The sequence below is a fragment of the Bos indicus x Bos taurus genome, chromosome 28, assembly GCF_003369695.1.
Source record: "Bos indicus x Bos taurus breed Angus x Brahman F1 hybrid chromosome 28, Bos_hybrid_MaternalHap_v2.0, whole genome shotgun sequence".
NCBI lineage: Eukaryota > Metazoa > Chordata > Mammalia > Artiodactyla > Bovidae > Bos > Bos indicus x Bos taurus.
Window position 1 is genome coordinate 6,241,765 of NC_040103.1, and position 12,927 is coordinate 6,254,691.

The 12,927-nt window shown below is 47.4% G+C and overlaps 1 protein-coding gene across 1 annotated transcript in view; it reads left to right on the forward strand.

Moving 5' to 3' along the window:
* The first annotated feature begins 936 nt into the window (after positions 1–936).
* Positions 937–12,927, forward strand: part of MAP3K21 (mitogen-activated protein kinase kinase kinase 21) — a 58,804-nt gene continuing 46,813 nt past the window's right edge. The window contains exon 1 of the mRNA XM_027530527.1: positions 937–2,015. Within this exon, the coding sequence (XP_027386328.1) occupies positions 1,196–2,015 (820 nt within the window). The 5' untranslated portion in view covers positions 937–1,195. The remainder of the gene's footprint in view (positions 2,016–12,927) is intronic.

Genomic DNA, 12,927 nt, shown 5'->3' on the forward strand with positions numbered 1-12,927 from the left:
TGGGTTCACAGGTCCTTTTCCGTTGGAGTCCACAGTACAGACGAAGGCTGGATTTCTGTCACCAAGGACGCGCGGCCGGGTCCTGCACACCGGTTCTCGTCACTCCGTCAGTTCTGGGCTGCATGCCCAGGGAGCCGGTCTGCAGCCTCGCTCCATTTGTTCGGACCTGTCCCAGGACGCACCACGACTCAGTCCAATCTCTGTTCGGCTTAAGGCACCAGATCGTCTTCACCTGCTGCCACCGCGTTCTAGACAACAGTTGAGAACTGTATAGAGTCTCCGAGCCTAACCTTGGGCTTTATTTAAATTCTCCCGAAAACCTCTCGCAGCCCGGGGCTGGCTCCGCCTCCCCGGACTCAAGGGTAAGGCGCACCCAAAGAGGTGGAGCGCGAGCCTCGGGGGCGGTGGGAGCCAAATGGGTGGGGCCGGCCCAGGTGTGGTGGGGCCGGCCCTGGAGGTAGGGCGGCCTCTGGATGCGCTGCAGGCCCTGGTGGGAGGGGGACAGGCCTGGAGGGGGCGGGCCCAGGGGAAGGCGGACACTGGGGGCGGAGCAGGCCCTGGAGGTGGTGCAGGCCCTGGGGGCGGGGCGGACACAGGGTGAGGGCCGGGCCCCGTGAGGTGGGGCGGGCCCTGGAGGTAGGGCCGCCCCTGAATGCGCGACGGGCCCCGGTGGGGGAGCGGGACAGGCCCCGAGGGGGCGGGCCCAGGCGACGGCGGCTCCTGGAGGCGGGGTGGGACCTGGTCGGAGGGGGAAATAGGCCCGGAGGGGGCGGGCCCAGATGGCCGCGGACTCGGAGGGCCGAGCAGGTCCTGAGTACGGTGAAGGCTTTGGGGGCGGGACGGACCAGGAGGGGGCGGGAAGGACCCGAGTAGGAGGGCCGGGCCGGGAGGGGCTGGGCTCAGGCGGCTGCTAGGCCGAACGTGCCGCAGGCCGGCCGCAGGCCCAGCGCACCACCATGGAGAGGCAGGGCCGGCGGCCGCGGGGACCGCCGCAGCAGCAGAGACAGCGGAGGAGGAACGGAGGCTGAAGACGGGGCCCTCGGGTAGTGGGCCAGTGAACCCTCACCGTCCTTGAGCCCAGACCCGTTCCCTGCCTTTCTGGGCGCTGGCGGTGACCCCGCTGAACGATGCGCGCCCCCGGCCGCCCGGGAGGCTGAGCCCGCCGCCCGGTTCTCGCCCCTCGCCACCACCCACCATGGCCTTGCCCGGCGCCGAGAGCGCACCCGACCGGCCGGGATCCCCGGCCCGGGGCGCCCCCACCGGCTCCGCGTCGTCTTCGTCCGCCTCCTCCGGCGGCTCGGCCTCGGCAGGAGCTGGGCTGTGGGCCGCGCTCTACGACTACGAGGCGCGCGGCGAGGACGAGCTGAGCCTGCGCCGCGGCCAGCTGGTGGAGGTGCTGTCCCAGGACGCTGCCGTGTCGGGCGACGAGGGCTGGTGGGCCGGCCAGGTGCAGCGACGCCTCGGCATCTTCCCCGCCAACTACGTGGCGCCGTGCCGCCCGGCCGCCCACCGCGCGCCGCAGCCCGCCAGACAGCCGCCGCCGCGGCCCGGCTCGCCCGTGCACGTCGACTTCGAGCGGCTGGAACTAAAGGAGCTCATCGGCGCCGGCGGTTTCGGGCAGGTGTACCGCGCCACCTGGCAGGGCCAGGAGGTGGCGGTGAAGGCGGCGCGCTGCGACCCGGAGCAGGACGCGGCGGCGGCGGCCGAGAGCGTTCGGCGGGAGGCCCGGCTCTTCTCCATGCTGCGGCACCCCAACATCATCGAGCTGCGCGGCGTGTGCCTGCGGCAGCCGCACCTCTGCCTGGTGCTCGAGTTTGCCCGCGGCGGAGCGCTCAACCGCGCGCTAGCCGCCGCCAATGCGACCCCGGACCCCCGCGCGCCCTCCCCGCGCCGCGCGCGCCGCATCCCCCCGCACGTGCTGGTCAACTGGGCTGTGCAGATCGCGCGGGGCATGCTCTACCTGCACGAGGAGGCGGTGGTGCCCATCCTTCACCGGGACCTCAAGTCCAGCAACAGTGAGTGGGGACGGTGGGGCGGCGGGATGGGGGAGAGGAAGACTCAGCTGCGCCCGTCGCAGTCCACCTGGATAGGCTAGTCGACCTCCGGATTCCCAAAAAGCCTGCGCAGACTTTCCAGGGCTCAGAGGTCCATTTGCACCCTGGTTACTCGCTTTGGAGCAGGTGACACACTTTGGTGCTTTTAGGTGCCATGTGTGTGTGTGTGTGTGTGTGTGTGTGTGTGTGTGTGTGTGTGTTTAATTCAGATCAGACTTGCTTGCAGACCACACAGTTGTAAAAGATCTGGACTTTCTGGAAACCTCATGGTGCTGTTTGGCCTTTAGATACAATAAGTAGTTCGTTTGGATAGAATACTTTGCCAACTGAGGCCTTTCTCGAAACCCATGCCCCCCGCCGCCCTCGTCTTGTCTAGTGGCCTTCATCAACCTGCCCTTTCCTTCAGCTTACAAGCACTGTATTGAGGTCTCTTCTTTACCACTTTCAATATGGCTTCGTGTCCTTTGACGTCTCCAAAGTGTTTTCATTCAGATGTCTCTGCCCTTGGAGTATGATTTCATTATTGGTTCAGTGGCTTGCCTGTTAGGGAATTGTCTCCAGACCAGAAACACTTTTGTGCCATCATGCACACTTGGGTTGATTTAAGAGCAAGTTCATTGTCCTTGTGCAGGTACTTGAAATCTAGAAAACCTGGCCTGTATCGTTCACTTTGTTTATAAATCAATGTGCGTTTTACAGATGTCGATTAAGAACTGACAAAGGAACTCAGCCCAAATCCTATTAAATTTCATTGTATAAAAGAGCTACTAGAATTAGCTGTTTAAAGTTTGTTCTTCGGTATTGAAGATCTCTTCACAGTCTTAGAATGTGGTGAAATCTCATGAAAGATTAAAGGATGCAGCCAGAACTGGCGTTGGCCTACCACAGCTGCATGTGTTTCAACCTTGTAAAACCTGCTAGGACAGGAGCTGAGGCAAATGGAAACATTGCCCTTCTCCTGCACTGCAAGACAGAAGAGTGACAGGAAGAAATGATATGTTGGTTGTATGTTTATGTAGACTGTTTCTCCTATTCAAAATCCTACAGCAATGTACCTGAAAATGACTATTGTAGCATTTTGGAACTGTAAATAATATGAGTGTTGGTAACTACAAATAAGCATTGGATTTTTTTTTTTTTTTTTTTTTTACTCTTATGACTTCTGTTGGCCTCATGTCTTACAAATTAGATTGCAGCTGCTTGAGTGACAGGAACAAATTCTAACAAAATATGGACTAGAAAGGTGGCAGGAGTGGTGTGCGCCCTCAGAGTCCTGACAGAGGCCAGGTGAGGCCATTTACCTATTTTTGGACTGAAGTGTTGCAGTAAAGACATAGCACAATTTCAGATGTACTAATTTTTGTAATTGCTTAACACCCGACACAGTCTTTGCTACCAGTTCGAGCTTATTGCCTAAGCTATGCTTTTACTGAAAGAAATGTTTAACCTGCTGCCAAAGAACATGACCTGTGTGTCCAAGAAGCCCTACTATCCCTGGTGGAGCCCACAAGCCTTTGTCTGCTGAGAGTTTTCTGCACAACCAGGTATTTTAAGGATGGCAGCAGCATCCTGCTCATTCTGGCTCTTGGCAGTTGCTGTAGTTCTGTGATAGACATGGAACCTGGCATCCTACAAACTTACTCTGTTGCTGGATGTCACATCGCCAACACCAGCAAAATTCCTCATCCTTAGACCCAGGAATTAAAGGGTCTGTGACTCTTACTTTTGCATTATGCTTAGGCTGTTCGGTTGGGTTGTAATAATGCTTAAGGTCCATACGACCTGTTCACAAAGGCAGAGTATGTCTGCCAGTGGTGGTAAAAGCACAGAAGGGCAGGTTAACCCGTGTTCCACTGTATAAATTAAAAAATTTAAAGTGCTAATCTATTAAATAGTGAAAAGAAATAGCATGACCTTGGAATAATAACATGGTTAAAAAGTTTTTATTGACACTAGAAAAACTTGTACCGTGGAACAAGTAGCTTACTGTGTCTCGGGGAGATATTATGTAATCTGAAGGTGATTATAGGCTGCAATTTACTTTTTGAAAGACTTTTCACCCTCAGAGTAAGTTGCCAAACTTCCTGGAGCATTTTAATTTCTGTAATTGTTAGGCAGAGTGGAATTATCAGACTTTTAAAACAACTTAATTGGCTAGGTCACTCGCCTAGCCAAATATTTGTTACGATATGACCACTTTTACAGTTTTTAATTTCTAAGATGTAGGCATTTTGAATAGGGCCTAAAAGGTGCAGAGCAGGGTCTAGCACATTGTCTTATCCTGGCTCTGGTATTATTTATTCAATGAATTAACGCAGGTCCCTTGGACCCTCTTGTGATATGTGAAGCCATAACTTCTTGTTGAGACTTTTTCAGTACAGCAGAGACTCTATTACAGTATGTTTTGTTTGACTCTATTGGCTATTTGCTAATGGTGGTAGTGAGTTAATGATAATGTAAACAAGATTTTAAAAAATCAATATTGAATTTTAGTTTTACTCTTTAGTCTGCTCTTATAACAAAGAGCCAGAATACAACTACTTGGACCCGAGCTAGTAGAAATTATTGTCTTAAAAAAAATGTTTAAATTTATCAAATTAAGATATGGCTCTTGATATATTTTCTTTCTTCTCTCATCAGTCTTTTTTTTTTTTTTTTTAAGTCCTGTCATATCATTCTGAGGCAATGTTTGTTGAAATAAAAACCAATCTTGTGATGTACAAACAATTCTGTCCTTTTTTCAAGAGACAGCAAAAGATTGAAAGTTGAGCCTAATGAGCAAGTTTTAAGCATCATTTATGTTGTTGAAATATGCTAGGCCCTGTCACTCCCAGATGCAAAGTAAATAGAAAATGCTTTGCTAAATCTGTGTACCACAACTAGAGAGCAATACGAGGCAACCTTGGGTTACTGTGGAAAGGACCAGTTTTATATGCACTCAGAGAAGAGAAAAATCATTGTGAGCTGGAACTCATTTATTCAACAGAGTTTGAGGGCCCACCCTCTACCAGGGACTTCTAGCCCCCAGGATATAGTGCGAAAGCAGATGGTAAACAGTGTTCCCCCAGCACAGAACTTAAGTCTCATAGGGAAGATAAATGGCAGTCATGCAAATATCAGTAAGTGCTGTCAAGAAAAGAAAGCATGATGGGGGGGGGGGGTGCAGAGTGAGGATGCTGATCAGATGGGGTGGTCAAAGGCAGCCACTCCGAGGAAGTGACATGGAGACCTGGAGGAGGAGGAATGAGTCAAGCCAAGGTCCAGGCAAAGGGCAGATGATATAGAAATGAGCCCGGATTATTGGACTGGGAAGAAGGCGGGCCGGAGGGCTGTAGCAGAGAGTAGAAGACAGGTGCGGGCTGGGGGTGGCTTGCAGGCCATTGGTCCATGGGGGTGTTCCCTCTGAGCACCATCCATCAGTCCAAAGCCTCGGGGCATTTTGTGCAGAGGAGGGGCATGATTGAATGCCTGTGTTTATAAGATTACTCTGAAGAATGGACTAGGAATTGGCCTCAGTGAAGACTGGGGAAATTGTCCAGGCCAGAGAAAGCATTGGTTTGGCTGAGCAATGGAAGTGGTTTTCAGGGAAGTTACCAGGAAGGAGTGAAAAGAAAATAGTACAATATGTGAATTGCTGAGGAGGCTTTGAATTATTAGAATTTAGTCTTAAGTGTTTTGTTTGTTCTGACATAGTTCAGGATAGAAAGAAGATTGCATGGCATAATTTATGGTTCCTTTTTTGCTAATGTTGCTTACTGTGTTCTACCTTTTCTTTTTTTTTAAGCAGAAAATAAACGTTGCATGAGAAACTGAGCCACAGACCTTGTAGCTGCTTATTTGTGTACTTTTTATTTCAATGATTAGGTTTCTTTTATCCTGATTTTTTTTTTTAGCCTCCTGGGAATAATTATTATATATTATTATCTACAAGGACATCTGCAGTCTATAAATAGACATAGTTGTATTTATTATGAAATGCAATTTAGAGCTCTTACTAAAACTACAAAAGGAATCTAAATTTTTTTTTTTTTTTTTGCTTTTCTCATTAGTGCAGTGTAAATAAAGGAGCTATTTGAGAAAATTATAGCCAGTGTGATCTCCAAATAAGGTGCTTAAAAAGCTCATAAGAGTGGTTTGGAAGAGCTATTAATTATGCTATTATCAGTTGAGAGACGTGCGTTTTCTCCCTTCTCTCGTCTGTTCTTTTACTCCAGACATGTAGCTTCATGCCATGGCCTCTTCCTATTCTAGGAGTTCGGGGAGATCAGTTCAGAGAGCCCAGTGGTGACAGAGAGCTGTTTGCTTCTGAAACAAAATTGACTAAAGATATATCTTTGAAAGAATGGCAATCAAAATGGGTCTTGATTTTGATCAGGCATGTCTTCCCTTTCCATTTTATGCTTGCTTGTTGGAAAATAAATAGTCCACTTCTGATTTTTTTTTCATAGTTGTGAGTAATTTAGTGCTGATGATCATTTTATAGACTTCCCTGGTGGCTCAGATGGTGAAGAATCCACCTGCAATGTGGGAGACCTGGGTTTGATCTCTGGGTTGGGAAGATCTCATGGAGGAGGGCACGGCAACCTACTCCAGTATTCTGGCCTGGAGAATTCCATGGACTGTACAGTCCATGGGGTCACAAAGAGTCAGACATGACTGAGTGACTTTAACTTCTCACATTATGCTCATTTTATAATGTACATTTCAGATCGTTTTGTAGTCACTGTCAAGTGTATCAAAGTGTGGGAAAGGGAAGCCGAGATAGGAGGTCTCCTCCATCGTTTCAGAAGGCCGTCTCTAAGTCCTGCTTTCCCACGCTGGCATGTAAGGGTTGGACTGTTCTAGAACCTTGCAATACCAGAAGGAGACTTGGATTTGAGGTCAGACTTGGGTTTGAATATTGGTGTTGTCATCTACGAGCTGTGTGACCTTGGGCAAGTTATATAACCTCACTGAGCCTGAAAGTCTTGATTTCTGACACTGTCTACTGAATTCCTCTCTTGGAGATGAACGGGAACCTGTAGGGGAAAAATCTAGTGTTTTTTTTTTTAAACCCTTCATAGGCAATTGGGTACATTCTACATGAACGCAGATGGCTTTTTTAGTGAACAGTTAGGAGTCAGGTATGCTAGAATGAAAAGTAGACAGTGGCTTTTGTTGAGAAGGAGACTGGTGTTTAGTTTGTAGCCAGACGTTAGCATGGCCTTGAATGTCATGCCAAGAGTTGTGGACTATCTGACGGCAAAAGCAAGCCATGGATGGTTTTGAGGAGGAAAGTGCTCTGATCTGTAAGACAAACATCTACAAAGAAAAGTGTATAAGCTTAGAGTAATTTACTTTATGACTGTATCTATCAATACCCACTATTATTGGTGGGTCAGGAATAAAAAATAAAATACTTAGACATCAGTTTGGCATAAATTTGTTTATCACCTATGACCAGAACCTAATTTTTTATAATCACTATTTATTTATTGAGCTAATATAGGGCACTTTCTCCCTCTGACTCACCGGAGTTGGAAAATAATGACCAGATTTACTACGTCAGGCTGATGATTTTAACTTGGAATTTCAATGTGACTTCCCAAACTCTCTGTGGTACTTGAGTGGCTCCCACAAGGTAGAAATATCTTGATGAAGGAATTTTAGGGAGCAGAAGAAGGGTTCCTAGGGAGGCTGGGAGAACTGTGATGGCTTTATTTTGGAGCCTAAAACTTACATTTGTACAACTGACCCCAAAGCAGCAAGAATTTAGTTAGCTCTGACTCCACTTCTCACAATCAGTGGGCTCATGGACTCAAACTTTCTGAAGAGGGTAGTGTGAGGCTCGTTGAAATAGTGTACACCTGGTGTCAGCACACTTTCCCCTGTAGGTCCAGGTAGTAAATATGTTTGGCTCTGCAGGCCGTATAGTTCCTGTTGCAACTATTCAGCTTTCCAGTTTGGCCCATAGGATGTAGTTCCCTGACTTCTGTATATGTCAAGGTACTTAATACACTGTAAGATGCAATCTTAATGTGAGCTGGTGACTATACTTATTTCTGTGTATGGTTTAGAAACACTTTGAGTGCTTTAAATAGTTCCTAACTTGCTTGTGTGTGAACTCATTGATTCCTAAAAGCTTTCCACAATTCTTTATAACATAAGGACATTATTATTTCTGCAGAATATAGTGCCATGTTATCATACGTTTATTCATTGTAGTTGGGGGTAAGAGTCTTCATCATTTAATTGACTCCCTTGATCCAGGCCAGCCAGCTGTACAAGGAAACAGTCTCGCGCTTTGTTCCGTAGGAATGCTGCCATCTGCACACTTTGGCAAGTCTGCTTGTAACTTGGGTTGATAAGTTAAGGGTCAGGGAGAAGGCATGAAGTATTCAATTGCTGTTTTAACTGTTTCACTACAGAGTTCATTGGACTTCCCTGGTGGTTCAGATGGTAAAGAATCTACCTGCAATGCGGAAGACCTGGGTTTGATCCCAGGGTTGGGAAGATCCCTTGAAAGAGGGCTTGGCAACCCACTCCAGTATTCTTGCCTGGAGAATCCCCATGGACAGAGGAGCCTGGTGGGCTACAGTCCATGGGGTCACAAAGAGTCGGACACGACAGCAGCTTAGCACAACAGCAGAATTCATTACTGGGACTTTTTTATGCTTTTTGAAAAAGAGCAAATCACATGCCATTTGGGTAGAGTGTCTTGACTACATAAAGGAGGTTTGAGTTATTATTGGTTTAATTGACTTTCAAGAGTTACTTTGTTTCAGGTTGTCTGCAAATATTGACTCAAATAATATCAACTGTATTACTTTCAGTTTACTAACATATTAATGTAGAATATTGTGGTAGATTCCTCCCTCTTGATTTTGCTTTGTTCCGTACCTTGATAAAATACGGAAAATGTTCAGCCGATAGAAAGAGTGATGTGTGTGTTTCACACACAATGGAATGTAAGAAGTTTTCTCATTGAAACTGAATATTGTGTGTGTCTATGGTGTTAAGGGCCATGTGAAGTCATGATTTAGATGATCACGCGCCCAGAACTTGCAGAGGTCTCTCTCCTTATATATAGTGGGCTGACTCATTCATCACACCACAGTCATTTAGTGACTGTGCACTGCATGTCAGGGGTGCTTCAGGCTCTGGGTAGTCAGTGGTGAGCAAAGTAGAGAGCAAGTTCTTCCCCTCGTGGAATTTACATGCCAGTGGGCAGTGTGGACCTTAGAGTGTAAATGGTGAAAGACGCAGTATGGTGGAGGGTGGTAATTGCTTAGTGCATGAGTGCCAAGTCACTTCAGTCTTTGCAGCCCTATGGACTCTAGCCCACCAGGTTCCTCTGTCCATGAGATTCTGCAGGCAAGAATACAGGAGTGGGTGGCCATGCCCTCCTCCAGGGGATCTTCCCAACCCAGGGATCGAACCCATGTCTCTTAGTCTCCTGCATTGGCAGATGGGTTCTTTACCATTAACGCCACCTGAGAAGCCCAATTGCTTAGCAGAAAAACTAAAAGTTGAAAAGGAAGGTTAAAATCTTAGAGTGAGCAGTTCAAGATTAGTGTGTGGTTAAGAAAGGCCTTCTAGAAAAGGAAGCAAAACCTGAAGAAGTGGGAAAGCAGATCTCCTGGAGAACAAACTTGGGTTGAAGAACAGAAATCACTCCCCAGAGCAGGAGCCCACTGTGACAGGAGAGGCCTGGAAGGGAATCATGGGGCACCCAGGAGAGAGGGGGTGGCCCCTGGAAAGTTTTTGAATCAAGGCCTGGCTCTGAGTGACATTGCAGCAGGTCACACAGTCTGCAGTTTTGAGAACACACGAGGAGCTAGGGTGGAAGTGATCACTTGGGAGTCAGCAACATGTCCATGGCATGAAAAGCCCTGAGAGTGGCTGACATTATCTGGGGACTGAGTGCTGATAGGAAAGACCAGAGGTCCGAGGGCTGAGCTCTGGAGGTCACCAGGGATTAGAGGCCCTGCAGAGAGGGAGGTACCAGAAAAAGGAGCAGCTGGTAAAGGAATGAAAGTGAGAGAGTGTTGTGATACTTGGGGGCCAGAGAAGAACGGGGTTCAGGGGAGAATAATCAACTGCGTCAGTTGCAGCTGATGGGTCAAATCCAAATAACTACTTTGCTATCGTTGTTTCTAAAGCAGTCTGTGCTGTTTTAGGAGGAACAGGTGCATTGGTTTTCCATACTCAGCAGCTGGCTTCACATGAAAAGGTTCATCTTCCTGCTCCTTCTTCCCCTTATAGTAGTCACTCATTTAGCAACTGTTTATTGAGTGTATAAAAATGGTAGTTGCTATGCAGTAGAAATGAATGAATGCAATAAGTTAGGTGCACATTCTATCCTCCAGGTGCTTGTAATTTAATTAGAGATGAGACCAAGAAATGAGATAAGACAGTGTTTAAGTGTAAGGGGAGTGGCACAGCTTAAATGCCTTAGAAATGCAGAGAACATCTAGAGAAGTCCTGAGGGAAGGCACCCAGGGGGACATGGTATTTACAGGCTCGTATAATATGGGAGCAGGCAGAGAGTGGCAAAGCTGTTCGTTTTTGGTTTTTTGGTTTTTTACTAGAAGGGGAAATTGAGATTTTTACTAGAAGGGGAAATTGAGATTCCAAAGGCCAGTGGAGCTGAAGGTGCTGCAGCGAGGATCCAGTGCTGCAGCGAGGATCCAGGGCTGGAGCTGGGCTGCCTCCATCAGAAGTGGAGGCCAGGTGCGGTGTTGTGGAGGGTGCAGGTGGGAGGCGGTCCACACAGCTGGCACCAGGAGCAAGGAGACGCTAACGTAATGGCATGTTTTTTAGAAGTGGCCTTTAATGTACAGAAATTTTAGGGTGTAGGATTCCTTTTGGAAAGTCCAGGAAGAGCTGAAAAGACACAGAGATGAGATTGAAAAGGGACTTGAAGACCAAGATGAAGGCCTCCAGAGACTGGTGAGTGAATAAGTGCTACAGATGTGGGAATAGATGGAAGAAACATGAGAAAGTTCAGTGCTATTTGGTAAACTTAGAAAGTTATCATTTTTTCCGTGGAAATGAATGGCTGATTGTTTCCAGAATTGAAATTCACAGAGTAACATTACTGCCTTAGGCTGAGAGGTGGTGTTTTGTTAATATATTCTTTCACATTGGTGCTTTCCTCAATTGATTTCTTTCTAACAGATTTTTTTTATGTATATAACATAGTCCTAGTTAAAGGTTAATTGAAATGAACCTATTTGACTCAAATGGAATTTGGACTGGCACTCCCATAAATGGTGAGGAAATAGAATGGATGCATTGTAATTGCTTTAAGAAATATATACATTATATACTACAATTCGGAAAATACCAAAGTGAAACTTCAAAGGAGCTGGAAAAAATCAAGTGCCTCATGGTTGAATAAGTAGACAAAACACAGGTTGTAAAGGCTGATTGTTCAAGAATGGGGCTAACAGGGGTCAAAAATCTTCACTGAAGTCGCACAAAAAGGGGCTCAAACATTTGTCGCTGGGTTGCTAGCAAGAATTGACTACTTGCTGTGGCCCAGAAGTTGATGTGCCCGCTTCATGCATGGCTGTTCCTTGGGGTCCTCTTCCTGGTGTTGCGCAGGATGCGGAAGCACCGCCAGCCTGCCCTCTGCTGAAACCTGGGCAGGCGCCTGGTCACGTTACCTGTCGGGACACTGGCTATTTTTGGTTTTGGTCATTTTGCCCAAAAGATAAGGAATTTGAAGAATTCTGCTGAACACCTCTGAAATAGAATCCAGAACAATGGGCCTTTCATGGAACTCTAAACGTTTGACATTCAGAGTGTTATTTTAACTTGTTTTCTGTTAGTTCAAAGCTTCTGTGGAAACCTTGGGCTCCAGGTGGGGGCAGGTGTTTCAAAGCTGCCAATGCAGTGGCTGCTAATAGTGCATTCTGCCGTGGCATTGCTTTAGAAATGCAATCCTCTGTAAATATTGAGTGTTTACTTCTCACTGGTAGTTCTGCCTTTATTTTAGAGTTGCCTTTCTGAGGTCTTTTTGCTTCTCAAGGGCTGCCAGGCATTACCTGCGGCCTGAGGATGTGGATTGGTTCAGTTCAGTTCAGTCGCTCAGTCATGTCCGACTCCTTGCGACCCCATGAATCACAGCACGCCAGGCCTCCCTGTCCATCACCAACTTCCAAGTTCACTCAAATTCACGTCCACCAAGTCAGTGATGCCATCCAGCCATCTTATCCTCTGTCGTCCCCTTCTCCTCCTACCCCCAATCCCTCCCAGCATCAGAGTCTTTTCCAATGATTCAACTCTTCACATGAGGTGGCCAAAGTACTGGAGTTTCAGCTTTAGCATCATTCCTTCCAAAGAAATCCCAGGACTGATCTCCTTCAGCACGGACTGGTTGGACCTCCTGGCAGTCCAAAGGACTCTCAAGAGTCTTCTCCAGCACCACAGTTCAAAAGCATCAATTCTTCGGCACTCAGCCTTCTTCACAGTCCAACTCTCACATCCATACATGACCACTGGAAAAACCCATTTTAATCAAGGCTTCCTCATGCCTTTCCGTTTGGGTGTTTCTCAGAAGAAAGAGAGGAAATATGTGAAAGTGTCTTGGAAAACAGTTAGATAGAAGTGCGAGCCAACCTGACCATGAGTGTAGACTCTTGTATGGTGTAAGGATATCATCGTTTAAAAGTGAAATTAGTGTGTATTATGAGGGGAGAAACATCACACAGCTGACGAAGTAGCTGTGTGTGTGTGTGTTGGTCACTCAGTCATGTCCGACTCTTTGCAACCCCGTGGACTATAGCCTGCCAGGTTTCTCTGTCCATGGAATTCTCCAGGCAAGAATACTGAAGTGGATTGCCATTCCCTTCTCCAGAGGAACTTCCCAACCCAGGAATCAAACCCT